Source organism: Drosophila willistoni (assembly GCF_018902025.1).
Source record: "Drosophila willistoni isolate 14030-0811.24 chromosome 2L unlocalized genomic scaffold, UCI_dwil_1.1 Seg196, whole genome shotgun sequence".
NCBI lineage: Eukaryota > Metazoa > Arthropoda > Insecta > Diptera > Drosophilidae > Drosophila > Drosophila willistoni.
Window position 1 is genome coordinate 4,485,984 of NW_025814048.1, and position 17,844 is coordinate 4,503,827.

General features: G+C 39.9%; 4 protein-coding genes and 3 non-coding genes across 11 annotated transcripts; 3 read left to right on the forward strand and 4 right to left on the reverse strand.

Annotated features, from left to right (window-relative positions):
- Positions 1–51: 51 nt before the first annotated feature.
- LOC6640113 (heterogeneous nuclear ribonucleoprotein U) lies at positions 52–7,545 on the reverse strand. Of its 3 annotated transcripts, none has more exons than XM_023174902.2 (10): positions 7,121–7,545; positions 6,007–6,723; positions 5,071–5,889; positions 4,491–4,984; positions 4,204–4,332; positions 2,801–2,972; positions 1,128–2,068; positions 897–1,065; positions 760–830; positions 52–687 (listed from the first exon to the last, which is right to left on the reverse strand). In XM_023174902.2, exons 1-10 carry the CDS (start codon positions 7,260–7,262, stop codon positions 517–519), a joined length of 3,825 nt encoding a protein of 1,274 aa, XP_023030670.1. In that variant the 5' UTR covers positions 7,263–7,545; the 3' UTR covers positions 52–516. The 3 variants fall into 3 exon arrangements, with proteins under 3 accessions (XP_023030670.1, XP_002063435.1, XP_023030669.1); XM_002063399.4 differs by having other exon boundaries at positions 7,115–7,545; XM_023174901.2 differs by lacking the exons at positions 52–687; positions 760–830; positions 897–1,065; positions 2,801–2,972 and having other exon boundaries at positions 1,959–2,068; positions 7,115–7,545.
- A 231-nt stretch (positions 7,546–7,776) lies between these two features.
- LOC111519855 lies at positions 7,777–9,465 on the forward strand. 2 transcript variants are annotated; one of them, XM_023182120.2, is made up of 3 exons: positions 7,777–8,067; positions 8,127–8,893; positions 8,946–9,465. In XM_023182120.2, the coding sequence occupies exons 2-3, from the start codon at positions 8,388–8,390 to the stop codon at positions 8,977–8,979; spliced, it is 540 nt and encodes a 179-aa protein (XP_023037888.1). In that variant the 5' UTR covers positions 7,777–8,067; positions 8,127–8,387; the 3' UTR covers positions 8,980–9,465. The 2 variants fall into 2 exon arrangements, with proteins under 2 accessions (XP_023037888.1, XP_023037889.1); XM_023182121.2 differs by having other exon boundaries at positions 7,779–8,067; positions 8,952–9,465.
- Positions 9,466–11,118: 1,653 nt separating this feature from the next.
- Trnaw-cca lies at positions 11,119–11,190 on the forward strand. Its single transcript has one exon. It is a non-coding gene; the product is annotated as a tRNA-Trp (tRNA).
- A 174-nt stretch (positions 11,191–11,364) lies between these two features.
- On the reverse strand, positions 11,365–11,436 carry Trnaw-cca. The gene has a single exon. It is a non-coding gene; the product is annotated as a tRNA-Trp (tRNA).
- A 118-nt stretch (positions 11,437–11,554) lies between these two features.
- On the reverse strand, positions 11,555–14,657 carry LOC6640563 (GTP cyclohydrolase 1). 2 transcript variants are annotated; one of them, XM_023174776.2, is made up of 5 exons: positions 14,283–14,657; positions 13,800–14,009; positions 12,500–12,665; positions 12,314–12,430; positions 11,555–12,242 (listed from the first exon to the last, which is right to left on the reverse strand). In XM_023174776.2, the coding sequence occupies exons 1-5, from the start codon at positions 14,626–14,628 to the stop codon at positions 12,113–12,115; spliced, it is 969 nt and encodes a 322-aa protein (XP_023030544.1). In that variant the 5' UTR covers positions 14,629–14,657; the 3' UTR covers positions 11,555–12,112. The 2 variants fall into 2 exon arrangements, with proteins under 2 accessions (XP_023030544.1, XP_002063434.1); XM_002063398.4 differs by having other exon boundaries at positions 14,286–14,655.
- Positions 12,730–12,801, reverse strand: Trnaw-cca. The gene has a single exon. It is a non-coding gene; the product is annotated as a tRNA-Trp (tRNA).
- A 763-nt stretch (positions 14,658–15,420) lies between the features above and the next one.
- LOC6640562 lies at positions 15,421–16,862 on the forward strand. Its single transcript, XM_002063397.4, has 2 exons — positions 15,421–15,957; positions 16,027–16,862. Exons 1-2 carry the CDS (start codon positions 15,553–15,555, stop codon positions 16,342–16,344), a joined length of 723 nt encoding a protein of 240 aa, XP_002063433.3. The 5' UTR covers positions 15,421–15,552; the 3' UTR covers positions 16,345–16,862.
- Positions 16,863–17,844: the final 982 nt, after the last annotated feature.

Here is a 17,844-nt window from a genome sequence, read left to right on the forward strand (position 1 = left end):
CCTAGATACGTTATTATGTATGCCAAAAACGAAAATGAGGAAAATGGAAAATCAGTAAAAGCAAAGTTTATTCAATTGCTTGTTGGTTGTTGATTGGTTTCGATTTTCTTTTGAATGGGCATCTCTCAATATCCACTCAGATCGAAAAATCGAAAGAAAAAATGTACAATTTTAAATTATAAATGAATATAACTTTCTTTTAAATTGTTTCTCGCAAGAATGGTTGGTTGGTTAAAGGTTACAAATATAGTTTCTCTGTTCACTTTCGCCGCTGGTAGGAAGGGGCGATGTGCCCACAGATGCTTAAAACTGGCTAAACTAAATTTACGTTTTTCTCGGGTTGTGTGTTTGTCGTTTAAAAACTAACATTTTTAAGTGTACTTCTGTGTATTTTTGTGTGTTGAAATGAAGTTGTTTTGCATCCCCTTGTGATTGTGGTGCTGTGGTTTTTGCTGTTTTTGTTATACTTTGTTTTCTTCTTGATTTCTTTGGGTGGGGGGTTACCCGTTTTGTCATCTACTTTTTATCGGCGCCCGCATTGGATTGTGAGGAGTATGAATATTGAGACCAATAATGATTGGAGGCATTACTATCATTATTACTGCCAGTGCCAGCACCTGAAGTGATGCCACCACCGCTTGCATTATTGGCCGCTGCTCCGCCAGCTCCTTGCTGTTGCTGTTGTTGCTATGAAAAAGGAAAAGCATCGTTAATTAATTGTGTTTTCGATTGTACAGAATGGAAATGAATGAATTTTACCTGCCACCAGGACATCCACTGTTGTTGTTGTTGTGGATCAGCATTTTGCCAGGCTTGCTGGTTGCCATAACCTGTTAATTACGGAAATTCAAATTAATCCAACATTAATTTATTATTATATTACACTTACTACTTACCTTGCATTTGATTATATCCCCAATAGGGTTGCTGGCCTGCGGTCTGTTGTTGTTGGTACTGTTGTGGCTGTTGTTGTTGCTGCCAGACGCCCGCTTGTTGTTGATGTTGTGGCGTTTGTTGTTGTTGTTGGTGCTGGGCATATGTGCTCCATTTGCCACTAAGCGAAGACTGCAAAAGATACTTTTGGATAAAACAAAAAATCCTCTTTGAAAATGGGACATTTTCCTCACCTTGCCACCTGAAGTCGATCCGCTTGACTGCTGCTGCTGCTTGTATTGTTGATCGTAGCCGCCACCGCCAGCAGATTGGGCTGCATTGTTGCCGTATTTGGGCAGGGTTTGGGCAGCTGACCGCTCATAGCCACCGCGACTATCTTCTTTGATGTCGCGGTGGCCAGGCCGAAAATCCCGTTGTTGATGCTGGCCTCCACCTCCAGAGCGATAGCTGCTTTGGCTGTTGCCCCGATTTCGATCGTTACTGCTACCGCCGCCACCCATACGGTTGTTGCGATCATTACCACGGTCTCGATCGCGGTAGTCCCGAGAGCTGCCATAACCACGGTCATCGTAGCCACTGCGACGGTTGTTTTGCATCCAATTTTGTTGGCCACCACTGCCTCCTCCGCCACCGCCATTGCCACCATAGTTACGGTTACGATTATCATAACCACGGCCACCACCAGCGCCGCCGCCGCCGCCACCTCCATAACCACGATCATCATAGCCACTTCGTCGATTATTTTGCATCCAATTTTGTTGGCCGCCGCCACCACCACCGCCGCTGCCACCACCATAGCCACGATTGCGATTGTCATAGCCACGACCGCCGCCGCCTCCGCCGCCACCTCCACTATTGCTGGAGTAGCCACCGCCGCCGCGTCTGGAATCGTTCCAACGACTGTCATGACGTTGTCCACCGCCTCCGCCGCCGCCACCTCCTCCATAATCACGTCGGCGGTCATCACCATAGCGATTATTGCGATTACGATCATCGCGACGATAGTTATCGCGACCTCCACGAGATCGCTTGTCGCGTGATCGGTCCGCATCGATGGCCCGCTTGCCCTTCTCATTGTACTTCTTGACCTCGGCCTTGGCTTCGTCGCCAGTTAGCTCCGTATAGTTTATGTCATCAAACCAGCCAAACTCCAAAGACGGTAAGGTGAAGTTGGCTGAAAAAAGAGTACAATTGTGAACATCAATATGGGTTTATGAATTGCTACTTAAGTGAAAAATTACATTTTAATACAATATTTTTTTTTTGGTTTTCATATATAGAGTAAAAGGATGGGAGGAAGGATGAGGATGTCGGATCAGAGACAGGGAGAATGTTGGATGGAATGGATTATTGAGCGCCATCAAGTGAGTCTAGGCAAATCATTTTTCAGATTTCAAGAAATCGATATCAATTGGGTTAGTAAGTTTTTTACTTTCGAAAATTTGTTGCAATTATATATGTAGTTGAAGGAAAATATTGGAAGTTTTTCCACGTAGTTTTTTTTCATAAATTAAGCTCAATTTTCTTTGGTTTTGGGTGAAATGGGATTGGTTTTCTTTTTGGTGTTACGATTTGATCAAAGAGATACAATATTTATCGATAGGCATATAATGAAAATTATAAATAAGTGCGAAAAAAAACCATAATGATATAAACATTAGTTGAAAGATATATCTTACAATTACGTTACAATTGGTTACAAACTAATATACATTACATTACAACAAATTGTTTTGGCATAGTTTTCAGTTTTTTTTTTCTTTCTATTTTTGTCATTTTTTTTTTTGTTTTTTAACACATTTTGTAAATTGCCTTCTTAGAATAAAATAGATACAAAAACAGTATATTGTTTTTCATTTATCATTTCAATGTCAATTCGTTGTTGTTGGTGGTGGACAATATTTACCTCGCAAATTATTAATTGTTGATTCTTTAACTGTAAAAGCATTTCCCTTTTCCTCTTTATCGGCGATGCGACGTTTCAATTCATCTTCGCTGGGTATGCAAACAACTGCAATGCGCTTGAAGTCGCTAAAACCCTTCATTTTACGTCGCTGGGCCGAGGCATAGGCATTTGTCTACAATAGGAATACAGTTGGATCGGTTGGATAGGTTGATTTTGATTGATGTTGTTGTTGTTTTCATGGTGGTTTTGTAGTCCATGTTGTATAGTTGTTGTTTGTAGCCACAGAAACACATTTGGGTGATAATAAACGACGACGACGACGACTGACAACATCGTATAGTCCAATCCCCGATATTCGTCGATTGTTTTATTACTTACATTCTAAGACATACCTGAATGGTTATACCTCTCTTTAAATTGAACACAAATTCACGCCCATAGGCGCTGCGGCACAGCTCCACCAGGGAGTTGGCATTACTTTTTGCTTGGTTTCTAACAACAGTTTGACTTAAAGTTATAAAAAATATACATAAGAAAAAAGATATGTTGGCTAGAGTTTTGTGGTTTTAGGTTGTTGCTGGTCGTAGAGTTGTGAGGGCAGCAGAAACATCATCGGGCATTAGCTCTCTGTGTAGATACATCATACATACATATTTATATATATTTGGTTTTTATAGATCAGATTCAGTGAGATAGTGAGATAGTAGGTAGAGGTAGTAGAGAGGTTTACACTAATATATAATTTTTGTAGACGAACGTTAACGTATTCGTTCATTACTTACAAGTGGCATCCTTGCCGCACGCTCCATTCTCCATCCAATTATCATTGTGTATCCATTATCTTATTATTCATCTCAACCCCATTAAATCACTGTTTTAGATTCCCCCCCTCTATATAAAACTTAAGCTAACGCAAATACTTACACACACACACGCACTTAACACAAACTAATTATCAGATTGACTTAGTAATCTATAACATACCTGATTATACTTTTCAAACGTTGGTACTCTCCACCCGTCACCCTCTTCCCTTACACGATGGAGAGCACTTGGGAGCAACAATTTTTCAAAATACATAGTCAAAAATGTACAAATCAAGACGAACAAAAAAAAAAAAAAAAAAGAAACAAAAAAATCACCATAAAAACAACGAGCATCGTAATGAAAAGCGAAAAATGTGTGCCTTTCCTTGCCGGGGTCCACAATGTTCGCAATGTCATTATCAATGCTCCTTATCAAAAACTCTTGTTGCTTTCGGGTTTCCTTGGATTTTCTTTTTTTTCTTTTGGTTTGTTGTATGTATGTGTTATGTGTTTTGGTAATTTTTGTTGTTGAAATTTCTGTGTTTCTGGACTTTTTTCTGTTTGTGTGTTTTCTAGATATGTTGTTGCATGTTTTACCTGATCAAGTATGAAATTACGACGCCGTTTCATGGCGATATCTTCCAGGCCGCCTAGACTGTTTAAGCAAATCTCGTACACCTTATCCCAACGGCCCTTGTGCACCGTTTTTCGCGAAGCACCATCAATCTAGGTGATAAACAAAAAATTTTTTAGATAATTATCTAGATTTAATGAATTCAAATTGAAAAGGGAATTCAAAATGAGTATGGGGATTTACCCTCTCAAATTCTCAAATACTCTCTCAATTTATTTCTAATGTTAATTGCGTTTTTTTGCATACTCACCGTCATTTTGGCTATGATAGAATCAGGTCCAATGACCTCATATCGCTTGGCGGGATTTTCGGACACATGGTTTTGGGTCCAGTGTGTTTTTCCCGAACCAGGCAGACCAACCAATAGAATTACTTCACATTCCTTGCGTGATTCAGCGCGCTGTGGACCGAGGATACGTTCCTCGACGGCCACAAGGCCAATTAAGACATAGTCTGGGAGGAGAGCAACAGTTTCTCTTGGTACAGGAACAACATCTTCGTACTCGTCTTCAGCTGAATGATCCTCTGCTGGTTTTTCGCTTTTACTTTGTACTGATTTCTCATCAGAATCGGTCTTGGGACGTTTATTGGGCGAAGGACCATCATCATCTTCGTCCTCATCCTTCGGCTTATCGTTTTCTTCCAATGATTTTTCCTCGGCAGACGTTTCCTTTGCGGATTCACCGTTTCCATTAGCAACAGCCTCAGCCTCGGCGTTATCTTCAGACTCGACAGATGCTTCAGCTAAATGAATGAATGGAAAAAACACAAACATAATTCCATATTTATTACAATAAAACATTAAAAATATTTCGAGTTTCTATACTAACCAACTTTATCGTCTTTTTCCTCAACAGCTGATTCAGTGTCCTCTTTCTCTTCCTTGGATTCGGCTTCTTCTTCCTTCTTCTCAGCCTTGTCGCCAGCATCTTCTTCATCCTTTTTATCTGCAGTCTCCTCTTCAGTCTTGCCGTCATCTTCCTTTTTCTCGACAACTTCATCATCATCAGCTGTGGCCTCATCCAAGACCTTCCACTTCTCACCGCCATCGTCTTCCTCTTTATCCTCCTCTTTACGTTGTCGGCGACGTTTGCGAGTTGGCCGCTCGGCATTTACAAGCAGTTCCTCAGCATTTTCAAAATTCACCGCATATTCATAACCTTTGGTCAGTATGTGCGGATAAAGGGCATCCTCTTCACCCAATATGCTCTTTTCGAATTCAAAAGCAACACCAAGATCTTCTCCATTCAGGGTATACTTAATCGTGCATGGTTCACTCTCCAAATCCAGATAGCATCCAATGACATCATCTAACTGGTAGGGCTTGCCGTAATCTGTAAATTCGCTCTGGTTGGCCTTGCGTCCACTTTCGCAATAGCCAAAGGAATGTTCTGCCTCGCCCAAAAGCAATGTTGACTGTGGCTTAGAAAAACCCACGCGGAAGCCGCGCACATGCGATTCATCGCGGAAATGATGTGAATTCTCGGGAACAGACTCCTCGGACAAACGCACTTCAAAACAAACTTTTCCTTGGCGGACACCATAATTGGCGCGAGCTCCTGACCAAATTAACGAGTAAATTTCCGAATTCAACGGTTTGGCCGAAGCAAATGAGGTCGAATCAATACGAAGATGTAAATCCGAATCGACTGTAAAAGAAATGTTGGAAATTACATTTTTTTTTTAGTTGTAACGTAATTTGCAATAGCTTGACGAGACTGTACCCAGAAGAATATTTAAATGATTATTGTGAATGCTCTACTTACACCAACTTAATCCAACTTTGTTCTCATCAATGGTGGGCTCATCTTCGGGCACCGTGCGCTCCTCAGCAGGAGGTTTGACTTCACGTTTACTGTCGCCACCGCTGCGGCGTTTGGCTGATCGTGAACTGCTGCGAGAACGGGAACGACTATGCGAGCGCTTTCGACGTTCCTTCTCTTTCTCCTCCTGTTCACCTTCCTTTTCTTTATCCTCGGTATCTGAATGCTTAGCATCGATAGCATTTCCTTCATCATCAACATCCATTTTCTGGCCATCTCCATTTGCTTGATTCTCTTCATTTTTCTCGACCTCATCGTCTTGATCTGCAACTTTGGTGCATTTATCCTGTTGCTCCTGGTCTGCTTCTTCATCATCTTCTGCCTCTTCGTCATCCTGATCGGACTTTGCCTCTTCCTCTGTTGCCTCAACAGGAGCTTCAGGCTGTGGATTTTGTTCAATTTCATCGTCATGAGACTCAGTTTCCATTGCCTCCGGGTGTGTCTCTTCTTCTTCTTCGTCTTCGCTATCTGCTGCAGCCTCCGACTCAACTTCTGCTATTGGCTGTTTTTCCGGCTCTGTATCTTGTCCCGTCTGTTCCTCCTCAGCTAGGGTCTCCAATTCGGGCTCAGCGGCGACTGGAGCTACAGCAACTGGCGAAGGAGAACGGGACATGGAACGAGTGCGACGCTGACGTCGGCTTGGCGTGCCTGGAGCGCCATCTGGTGATGAAAAAATTTGTTATTGCTAATTCAAGTAATTCTGATTATAGCCATTACAAACATCACTTCTATTTATGAATTGAAATTAGCGGTAAATTTGTTTCATGTTGTAAATTTAAGTACCGGTTTACCGAAAACGTACTTCAAAAATATTCGATTGGGTTATAGAATGAAGGATGACATAAAGAGCCTCCCACTGTCATTTTCGCTTAGGACTTCTGATGCAAAATGAAAAATTTTATTAAAAAAAAAAATTACACGCTAAACGGTGAAACACACACACAACCACTGAGAATATTACGCGGCAAGCCGCGCATACAAACACGCACACACACACAGACATGGCTACTTGCACGATGCATACACACACAAACTGAATGGCAATGCTTACCCTCACCGGTTGTTCCCGTAGCGCCATCCACATGTGCCCGTAAACGTTCGATAAGCACCGCTTTAACTCCTTTGGTATCCAAACCACGCGCTTGCAGTTCGTTTCGAAGGTCCACTACCTTCATCTTCTCCAACTTGGCCACATCCATTTTTCCGCTTCAATTTTGGATTGGCGGCACTCACACACGCGCGCTTAGTCACTCACACTGATGCACAGTTTTACACCGAAATGGCAGAAGATGCGAAAAAAAAAACTTGGCGCAGAAAAATTGTGCAATTCTGATATTGCGCGCACTCTCTGCCTGTGCTGCGTCTCAAATTATCTCCCAAGATGATGCGGTGATTATGATTTTTATGCGCTTTTTTTCCGCACAAAACGTCTTCTTTATTTTTTTCACCTAACCTACGCGCTGGAGATGGAAATGCATCGATGAAACACGGCGTATCGATGTATCAATAATTTTGCACGATTGTGAGAAAAAAAAAACAGTATTTGAGTCAGGTCCCGGTATTAGAGCCCGGCTTTTGAATTAGCGAGGAGTTATACCAGTGTTGCCAATTCAGCTTTTTTCCCGTCAAATCTGGCTTTTTTGATAACTAATTTGCGGGAAAAATTTCGAAACAGCGGGCAGCGGGAATTCTGGATTTTTTTTTAATAAAAAACCTAAAATATAGTTCCAATACTAGAGCTTTTTGACTCACAGAATATTGCCTGTATTGAACACCAATACAAAAACATTCACCTAATTAAGTGGCACAATACTGAGGACACTACAAAGTTTTGGGTTGAAGTACGATCATACAAGGATTCGGGTGGAAACAATAAATTTGGGGACTTGGCCACTTTTGCAATGGCATTGCTTTCATTGCCATGGTCGAATGCAGAAGTGGAGAGAATTTTCAGCCAAGTCAATCTCGTAAAAACCAAATGCTTAACTCAATTTTATGCGTCAGGTAAATGTATTTTTAAAAATTATATTATAAAGTTAATAATGAAATGTATATATTTATAGATACGGTTTGCGTCTGTCAAACAAATGCTGCCACAATTATGAAGTGCCGAAAAAGTATCTAGATATGATTGACACTATGGGATCGTACGACAAGGAAATTGATTGTGATGATTTAGATCAAATACTAAACATTTTGTAAAAATAAAACATTCGCATTCCATAGCAGAATCACGCAAAATATAACGGTGAAAAATCAGAGTTGCATTTTGCAAAAGTTTTACGCTTTGTAACGCCAAAAAAAAATTATTTAATTAATTAAAAATGTTTTCGTGCAGTGAATGCAATTTCAAAAGTCCACGTCGCTCAAACGTGCAGCGGCACCATCAGAGACAACATGGCGAAAAGAAAAGTGAAGAAACCATCTACCAGTGTAACTGCTGCAGCTACACCACAAATATGCCGTACAACTTTAGGAGGCACATAATTCAGGAGAACCATGGGTCGGCATTGAAGCAGAAGAAAATAGTACGTCAGGAATTAGGACATCAGGCAGTGGAGGATCAGACAATAGGGACAGTGGAGGAGACAGTGGAGGATCAGACAATAGGGACAGAGTTAACTCCCAGTGACCCAGTGACGCCAGCAAAACAAAATTCCAATTATGGAATTGAGGATAAGGAGGCCCTGACCCCAAAAAAAATTTACTCACAATGTCATTCGGAAATTAAATGGAAATCCTTTAATTTTCAACTTAAAGCATTCAACACCAGGCTGGCCAAACTGACGAATGGCCAATTAAACGATGATGATGATGTCTTATTGTTTACGTAAGTATTCTAAAATCATTATAATTATTTATTATATTCAGGTTACACAAAGTTGTAGAGGACCGGGGAGGATTCCACAGGGTTAAAAACTGGGATAAGGTGGCAGAAATTTCGGGCTCAACGCCACAAACTGTAAAAGATCTTTATCAAAGTAGACTGCTCCAATTAGAAATGACGGAAAGAAGTCGAAAAAGCGAACTAAAGGCTCTAGATATTCCATTCTGGTGGGATGACGGAGACCCAGTATCATATAATAACAGACATACATTTCTAAACCCTAATGTGGTGTCTAAAAGAACTATAGTATATGTCCTGCCAAAAATATTCAACGACTATTATCTACCAAGCCAAGTCACGAAAGCGCCTTTCGAAGTAAAAGACACCTGGATGTACGTCACCAAAATGAGTGGTAGGCTTATTATAATAAACATGGAAAATATGTATATTAAAGGTGCAGACAGACTCACTTTGTTTGCAATATAATTGTCAATGATATTTTAAGAATCACCATTTGTATATTGAATTTTCTACTGTCAAAAAATAAGAAATAAAGACTTATAACTTTTCAGTCATATTTCTGCATTACCATTGGGTATAACAGCTGCAGCCGCTTGAGGTGCCGCAGTCAGGCCGTTGGCATTGCCATTGTTGAGGCTTTCATAAAGTTCAGGTGGCGGCTCACCTGCTCACCTGTTCACCTGGCCATTGGCTGCTGGTGGTCCGCCTGATTTGTGAAAGAAAAATGGAACCGCTCCAACAGATCCTGACGGTTGCATTATTTGAGGCCCAACATAGAGGGTCCAGGTTGCGGCGAGCCACCACTTGATGATGATTATCTGATAGATCTTTGGTTCTTTCTGCCGCAGCAGAAGGATCTAGGATTGACTTTCTCTTCAGCAGTGAAAGACTGATGATGCTGTTGTGTGTCAGGCATCTCCTCGACTGGTGCCCCACATTGAGATGAAGCGAACGGCGTGGCTCGACTGATTGCGAAGTGCTGCTGGTGGCGACAAAGTCGGTATGGCTGGAGCCCCACCCGATTGGGCTGGTGGTGGTGGCTCATGGATGGCCAATGGGGGAACTACTTGGCCATCAGGAGTGATGCCGTTTTTAGGAATTGCGGGCACAGGAATCACTGATGCTGTCGTGTCCTGGACAGGAGCACATGTGGCTACCTGTCGCGTTTGCAATTGCAATTCCCCATCTTCTCGCAGTTTCCAGAAGAAAGCCACACAAATAGAATAAAAAAAAAACATTAAAAAAAAAATATCAAAGAAGCTATATACCCTTGCAGTATACTTGGCAATAATATTTTTCGTTTTTGAAATTTCTTTCCCTGCAACTCAATTCATCAATACACAAACAAAATATTATTTCTCTTTTTACCACAAGTTTTTCTTCTTCCATCATTTTCTAAGCAAAGCACGGCACGCATACACATACAGTTCATGTAGCGTTGCGTCTGTGTGTGTATGCGTGTGCTCTGTTGATTTGATGATGGCAGTAGTAAGCAGCAAGCAGCGCTGCCGGCAGCGTTTGAACCGATTTATATTGACTGTAACTTGTGTTCTATTTATCGGATCAGATCAAATTTTGGGATCTGAGATTTTATATCTATTACTATCATATTGGTAAATTTCATGGGGAAACTCCAATTTTTGCAAAAATGTTTCTTCTAGAGCTATATGATATAGTGGTCCGATCCCAAAGATTTTCATACTTTATCTCACCCGGGTAAAAAAAAGCTCCCAAAAAAAATTTCATCCCGATAGCTCTTAAGATGGCTGAGTAAAACGCGTACGCACCGACGGACAGACGGACAGACGGTCAGACGGACAGACGGACATGGCTATATCGACTTAGCTTCTCATGCTGATCAAGAATATATATACTTTATGGGGTCGGAAACGTCTCCTTCTGTGCGTTACAAACATCTGACCAATTTTATAATACCCTCTGCAAGGGTATAAAAATTTTAAAAAGTGCACAAATTCAAATTCGATTTTCGATAGGTTTTGCTCCAAAATGTCGATTTTCGATTGGTTTTGCTCCAAAATGTCGATTAATCGATATATTTTGCTCCGGAATGTCGATTAACGTATCGATTGTAATACTATCGATAGTTTTCATTAACAGAGCTCACAATTTGCTGTGGGAAGCTAACAGTGCTGTTATAAAATTTGTGTTTGCCTTTAAAACTAACATTGAGTCGAGAAGTCTAACAAGACTCCGTGGCGCAACGGTAGCGCGTCTGACTCCAGATCAGAAGGTTGCGTGTTCAAATCACGTCGGGGTCAACGATTGGGATTTCTTAAGAAACAACAAGAAAAATTCTCAAAAAGTCACTTTTTTTTTGAAGAATTAGCCTAAAAATAAAGTAGTTTCTTTTTCTACTGGCGGTTTAAATATTATAGCCATTTGTTTCTTAATTATTTGGATGCAAAAGAAAGTAAAAAAAGTATAACTCTCATTGACCCCGACGTGATTTGAACACGCAACCTTCTGATCTGGAGTCAGACGCGCTACCGTTGCGCCACGGAGTCACATGGAGTGATCACGCTCCGAGTAGTGTCCATTAATTGGGAAGCCCAAAAATTTACAAATTTAATTATAAATTATTAACTAAGGATAATAAATTTCATATTGATTAAAAAACCAAGATTTTTTGTTCAACAATAGTTAAATACATAATTTATTGTATAATTTATAAGCAGCTTGGGACTTACTACAAGCAAACAACATTTTACATATATAATGAACAATACAGATACATATTGGATTATATATAATGAGTATATGTATATATTGTATATTCGACAAAGTATAGTTACGAATTGTATCTAACATTAAATTGTAAATTCCCTAAACGGTTTGCGTTTGACACTTGCGTTGTCTCATTAGTTGTTCCCTTATGATATAAATTTCGGCTCTAAATAAAAACCAAAATATTGCAAATATAAAAAATTGAAATAAATAAATTCTACCCAACACCGAAAAATCTACAAATTTTCAACAAACAAGGAACTAACTAAAGACCAAAAAAAAAAAAAAATTAAGTAGACAGAAGAGAGACAATAAAGCTAAACAAACAATAAAATAAACTAATCATTGGACCCTGTGTTCGTTGCGTTCCGTGTTTTATATTCTCAATCTCCATCGTTTCGGTTTATTGTATGCGCCTCCAAAAATAAAGTTCAGTTTTTAATTCCATTCCCATTTCTATTTGCTATTGACTAAGTTAAGGAATTCCTCCCGGGTCTTAGGATCGTCCCGGAAAACGCCCAACATAGTCGAGGTAACGGTTTTGCTATTGATCTTCTGCACACCACGCATCACCATGCACATGTGACTGAAAGAGAGAAATTATATATTTATGATCATAAATCGGTAGATTACATATAATTTACAAATAATACTTACACGCCCTCAACAACAACAGCCACACCAGCTGGCTGAACTGCCTGAGTTACTGCGACAGCAATTTGTTTCGTTAGACGCTCCTGAACTTGCAAACGACGCGAAAAGATTTCCACAATACTGTAAGAATTAAATAATAAAAATTATAGAAAATGAAAACCAGATGATTTCGGTTGCGTTGAGGCTTACCGTGCCAGCTTGCTGAGGCCAAGAATCTTATTGCAGGGCAAATAACCAATGGATACCTTACCATAGAATGGCACTAAATGATGTTCGCACATGGAAAACATTTCAATGTCCTTGACAACAACCATTTCATCGTGATCCTCATCGAACACAGCGCCATTAAGGACGTCTAAAAAAATGTAAACAAATAAATTAATCTAAAAAAAAAAAAGAACAAAAAATGTTTTCCGAATTGACCCCGACGTGATTTGAACACGCAACCTTCTGATCTGGAGTCAGACGCGCTACCGTTGCGCCACGGAGTCTTGTGAGGGTTGCTTGTCTCATGCTCTACAAGAATCAATGGGCCCCCCTTTGGCACAATTTGATTCTAATCGTGTAACATGTTTGTGATTTATTTGCTGTTGCATTTTTATTCAATGTTAAATGTTTAAGTTTAAGTTCAAGTTACTTTTGCGCACTCTCGAATGCGAGAGCGAGTGGAAATGGAAAAGGGAATGGTTTCGAGGAGTAGGAGAAGGAGTTGAGTGGGTCGTACATTTGCCACTTGTTGGCCCATTCTTAGGTATAGAGCTTCAACTTTCTCTCTCATTTTGGCACACACAGTTTCCTAATCTCATGCCATTCCCAACCCCCTCCCCCCCAAAAAAAAGCTCATATATGTATGTATTCTCTCAATGCTAGATTAAATCAAAAAATCAGCCAAGTCATGCTACTAGGGAGATGCTGGTGGATGTGGATGGAGTTTTTTTTTTCTTCATTTTAGTCGTAAACACTTTAAGCAGGCCGAAGGCTATTAACTTTCGTTTGTTTTTGCCTAACGTTGTGTCAATTTACATACATATATGTATAGCTATAACCTGATTTTAAAAAATTAAAGAACCGGTCCAGCGTGGCATACGTAGAACTACAATCAATAAACGTGCAAATGTAGAATTGTATAAATATTTGCAAAATAATTGTATCTCAAAAGCCATTTTACCAGTATTGAAATACAAAACAAATGATGGAATTCAAATCACATACATATGTACATAAGATAGATAAATGTCTCCATATACCCCAAAATTAACTGAGGAAATAACGGTATTTCTTCAACTAGCACTTGCAACGCAATTAGACTAATGCACGTTATAGATAAAGGTGAAGTACCCCCCAAGACTCATGGGGAATCACTCACTTAGCGGACTGTTCGAAAATGGAAACTAGTTTAAGAGTCACACATTTGGAAGCCCCCTCCGCCATAATGGGATGACGCACCAACGCATGATTGAATGGCTTGCCATTGTTCAAAATCACTTACCCTCAAGACTCTGATCATAACCCTTGGTAAAGTACAGCATTGCCTTGGCAGCACGTTCTGGTGTCTTTATTAGTCCTTGACGATCAGGATTCTCGCCCAGTCCACCTAATAGCAGGCGATAGGAACGGGCCATATCGGGCAACAGAGCCTCACGTGTGGGTGGCTTATGATCCAGCTCCAAATCATGATGAAAAGTGCATTTTTCATGGCCTAGAAACAAAAAAACAAAAATATATATGAACTATAAATAAAAAAACATACACCAAATCAAAAAATGTGTAAGTACAATCGATGATGATAAGGCAGAGCGACTAAAAGTGATTTTGTTGACCCTATTGAACTTTTTGAACCTATGTATGTATGTTGCTTATCAACCAAAGAGTTTGGTTTTGTTTTCGCTTGGCGCCAAACGAGAGATGTCTAATGGCTAAGTCTACATAAATATGTGGAATGCACTAATGGCCTCTGATCCAAAGCTACTGCTACCTGGAGTAGTTGATGTACGTGGGGTCATTGGTGTTTGCGGTTGTGTACCATCATTATCAATAACGCTATTGGCATTGCTGCTCCCATTGGTGGTCTTCAATATTAAGCGTGGACGTGTGGGTGGAGTTATGGCACTGGCACTGGCACTGACATTGGCCACGACTTCATCCGTGGGTGATGTTGCCACTGGTGGAGCTGCTCCAGCCTCCGATGTGCTACTTGTTGAACAAATGCTATTGTTGCGTCCACGTGAAAGGATATGAGCTTGCGGGAAATTTGTATCATCAATGGCATCATTTAGTTCGCTTGCACTCATCTCGGATAGTTGGCGTGTAAAACTCATTTTAAGTTGAGAAAATTCTCAAATCAAGAACAAAATTCTCAGAACGAAAAATAAACAAAAAAGTTGCTGCTACGCGATTTGTTTTTTTTTTTTCTTAATTTTTGCTATTGCTTGAGATGCTGGCACTTGGAAATGTTTGGCTCTACTGAATGGCTCTTCAAGGTATACTATACATTTATATAGTAATAATTAACCAAAAAAATACACGAATCAACAGTATTCCACTTCAAACCCTGTATTTACACTCCGCTCCCAGTATTTGACCCAGTCGGAATTCGGCTGTTAAAGTAATCGCTTACGTTTGCCTTACTGTGTCTGCAAAGCTTCACTTCAGACTTTTTACGATTGAGAAATTAAAACTTCTAAGCAAGCAAGAATTTTCTCTTGCTTAATTTTAGCTAATTGATGACCTGTGATAATGACAGTTTCATCCGATTCATCGGCTCAGAAGTCAAAACAAAATGTTTTCCTCTTTAACGGAGTGCTCAGACAATTTCCAACTGGGTACATTTTTTCTCACCCCCTATGGGGGGAGTATTATAGAGAGAGAGAGAGAGAGAGAGCTTTTATAAATGCTCTCAAACTGTTTGTGTGTTTGTGTGTATATGTGACTTTAAAACTTGTTGCGTGTATTTGTGTGCAGTAGGTGGTGGGCGTTGGGTGAAGGCGGGGCAGTTGGCGCCAACTCGAAATGGCCAAGGTTAGTGATTTAGTTCTTCAGTCTCGGCTTTTTATTTTTGTTTTCGTTTCTTCTTAGCCAGCTTTGAGTGCGGTGTCAAATTGCTGGAAATATCATTTACCCATCAAGTAGCCGGTTCGAAAATACCAACATTTCGAAACAAAATTTCAAAATTTAAACAACATCTTCCTACTCCTCCTTTTTCCTGCTCCTCCACCTCCTCATCGCTCCAAACTCATCACATCATGTCGCATCGTGTTCAAATGCGTTGCGATGATTATGATGTTATTGGAGCTGTTCCTCGCGATTTTTCCGTAATAAAAAATTTCCTTAAAGGAGATTGTGCTGTAAAGCGTCTTATAGACATTGAAGAGGAAATCATACGGGAAACTGAAGCTCGAAATGAGGAGTCAAAGCCACCGGTTCAGCCTCAGCCCAGGCAGAAAAGGAAATCAAATGGGAATGGCAAGGCCAATGGCAATGGTAAAGAAGATGACCGACGGAAGAGCAAAGACAGTGCAAATGGGAATGACGATAAAAGGGAATCAGTTGCAAAGGATCCATGTGAAAGCCTAACACCACCCGAAGACAAAATGCCGAACTATTGTGATCCTTGTGGTCAGTTAAAGACATCTTTGGTTTTGGAAGAGGTACGAAGCAATGGAATTGGTTTTCTTTTTAACTATAGTTGGCTAAATGTATTGATCTCCATTTTGCAGCTAACAACGCCAGCACTCACGAATCCGGCACTTAATAAACCATCGTATTCCTATTTCGACGAGGAGACCGTAATGGGCAGTGCATTGCCCGTTAAATATCGTTTCCGTCGGAATTGCAAAAACAATGATTACGACAAACCAATGAATTTGATGTCCAATCCTACAGATAACACCAATGTGGTGGTGCTCACAAATTGCTGTGATCTTTTGGTCTGGCCCAGCCAGAGAGTACAACAAATGAATCGTGTTCCCGTGACCATGATATCAGGATCTGGAGACCTTACCGAATATATGCTGGAAGAGGAGACTGTCATGTAGTAAATATCTGGCCAAACTACAGACAAAATAAAAAAGGAAACCCATCAAAGAAGAATAAATAAAAGGAAAGGAACAACAAGAAATGGAACAATTGCTTTTCTATTGATTGGGAAGTCTTTTAAGAGAAGCGTCAATAGGTCGACAAACTTGTGGGATTTCTGAAACACCATCGCGCCATTTGTGAATCGACTTATTTATGCAGTACACAAAAGTCAATTTATGCCAACCCATGCAAATCTCTTTGAATTCTGTTCCTTCAAATTTAAGATCGAACTCTCGCCCACTCTCAGGTAGATTTAGACGGCACTCTAGTTTACATAAGCCAAACCCCAGGTGTAGATGACATCTGATCTATATGTAATATGCAGTAGTATTAGCTACAAAGTTGAATCACTTTAAGGGAAATATATATACATATGCTCTTTCCACATGTCGATGGAGGCTGTGGCGGTGGTTGTTGGCTGTGTCGGGTTAACTTGTTAGTTACATTACAATTAAATCATGGCAATTAAGTTATATCCATTAACATTTTTCATTTTCCATAGGGCAGGTGTGTGATGCATTCTTTACGCATTACGGAATCAGTTATATACATATTTACGGGACGGGAGTTTTTGAGAATTCCTTTAAATGTAACAATTATTGGAATTATCTTGGTCTTGCTCTTGGTCTTGGGTCTCCCTCTCTCTTTCTCTGTCTTTTGCATCGGCTTATTATTGACCGCAATCGCTCAAATGTGAAGTACTACTATTACCACTACTACTCACTGACAAAAAGTCAGAAGCAAAAAAAATACGAACAAATTGAAAACCGTTTTGGTTTGGTACTCGCAATTAAATTGCTTTGGTTTTAACCTTCAACAAAGTAGTTCAGTTCAGGCCATATACCGGATTAAGCCGAGGAGTTGCTTGGTGTTTTTTCGTTGGTTTTTTCTTTTTCTTTTTTTTTGGGTTTCTTTATGTTTTAATGTTTAATGTGGCTCTCATTGAAGTACCACCATTTACCACCTGCCCCTCCCCTCCTTCACCTTTACTTATCAGGGGTAAAGTGTGCAAAGCAAAGGCAAAACTTTCAATGTCAATGTCAATAAATCGAAAACCAAATTCAAATCTGAAACCCCCTCTGTCTCCCTCCCTCTCACTCTATCTCTCTCTCTCTTTGTCATCAAGCTGTATCTTAATGTTTAATTTGCTATCTTTTTTTGTCTCTGTGTGGTTAAGAATTTTTTACATTGACAGAAATTCGAGAGTTTTGAAATTCATAAATGGAAATATTCTTTGTGGTTTATGTGTTATATGCGTATGGCATAGATAGATCTATACATGGATTGAATAACAAAGAATTTATGATGAAATGTCAAGAACAGATTTCAATCGATCGTTATAATTGTAAGACTTAATGTTGGATCAGTCATAAGTCAGAAATACTCATTATTCATCACTTGTAGAGTTGTTCGCTGAATTATCTCAATTGGGGTTTTATTTTCTTATATTAAATCAC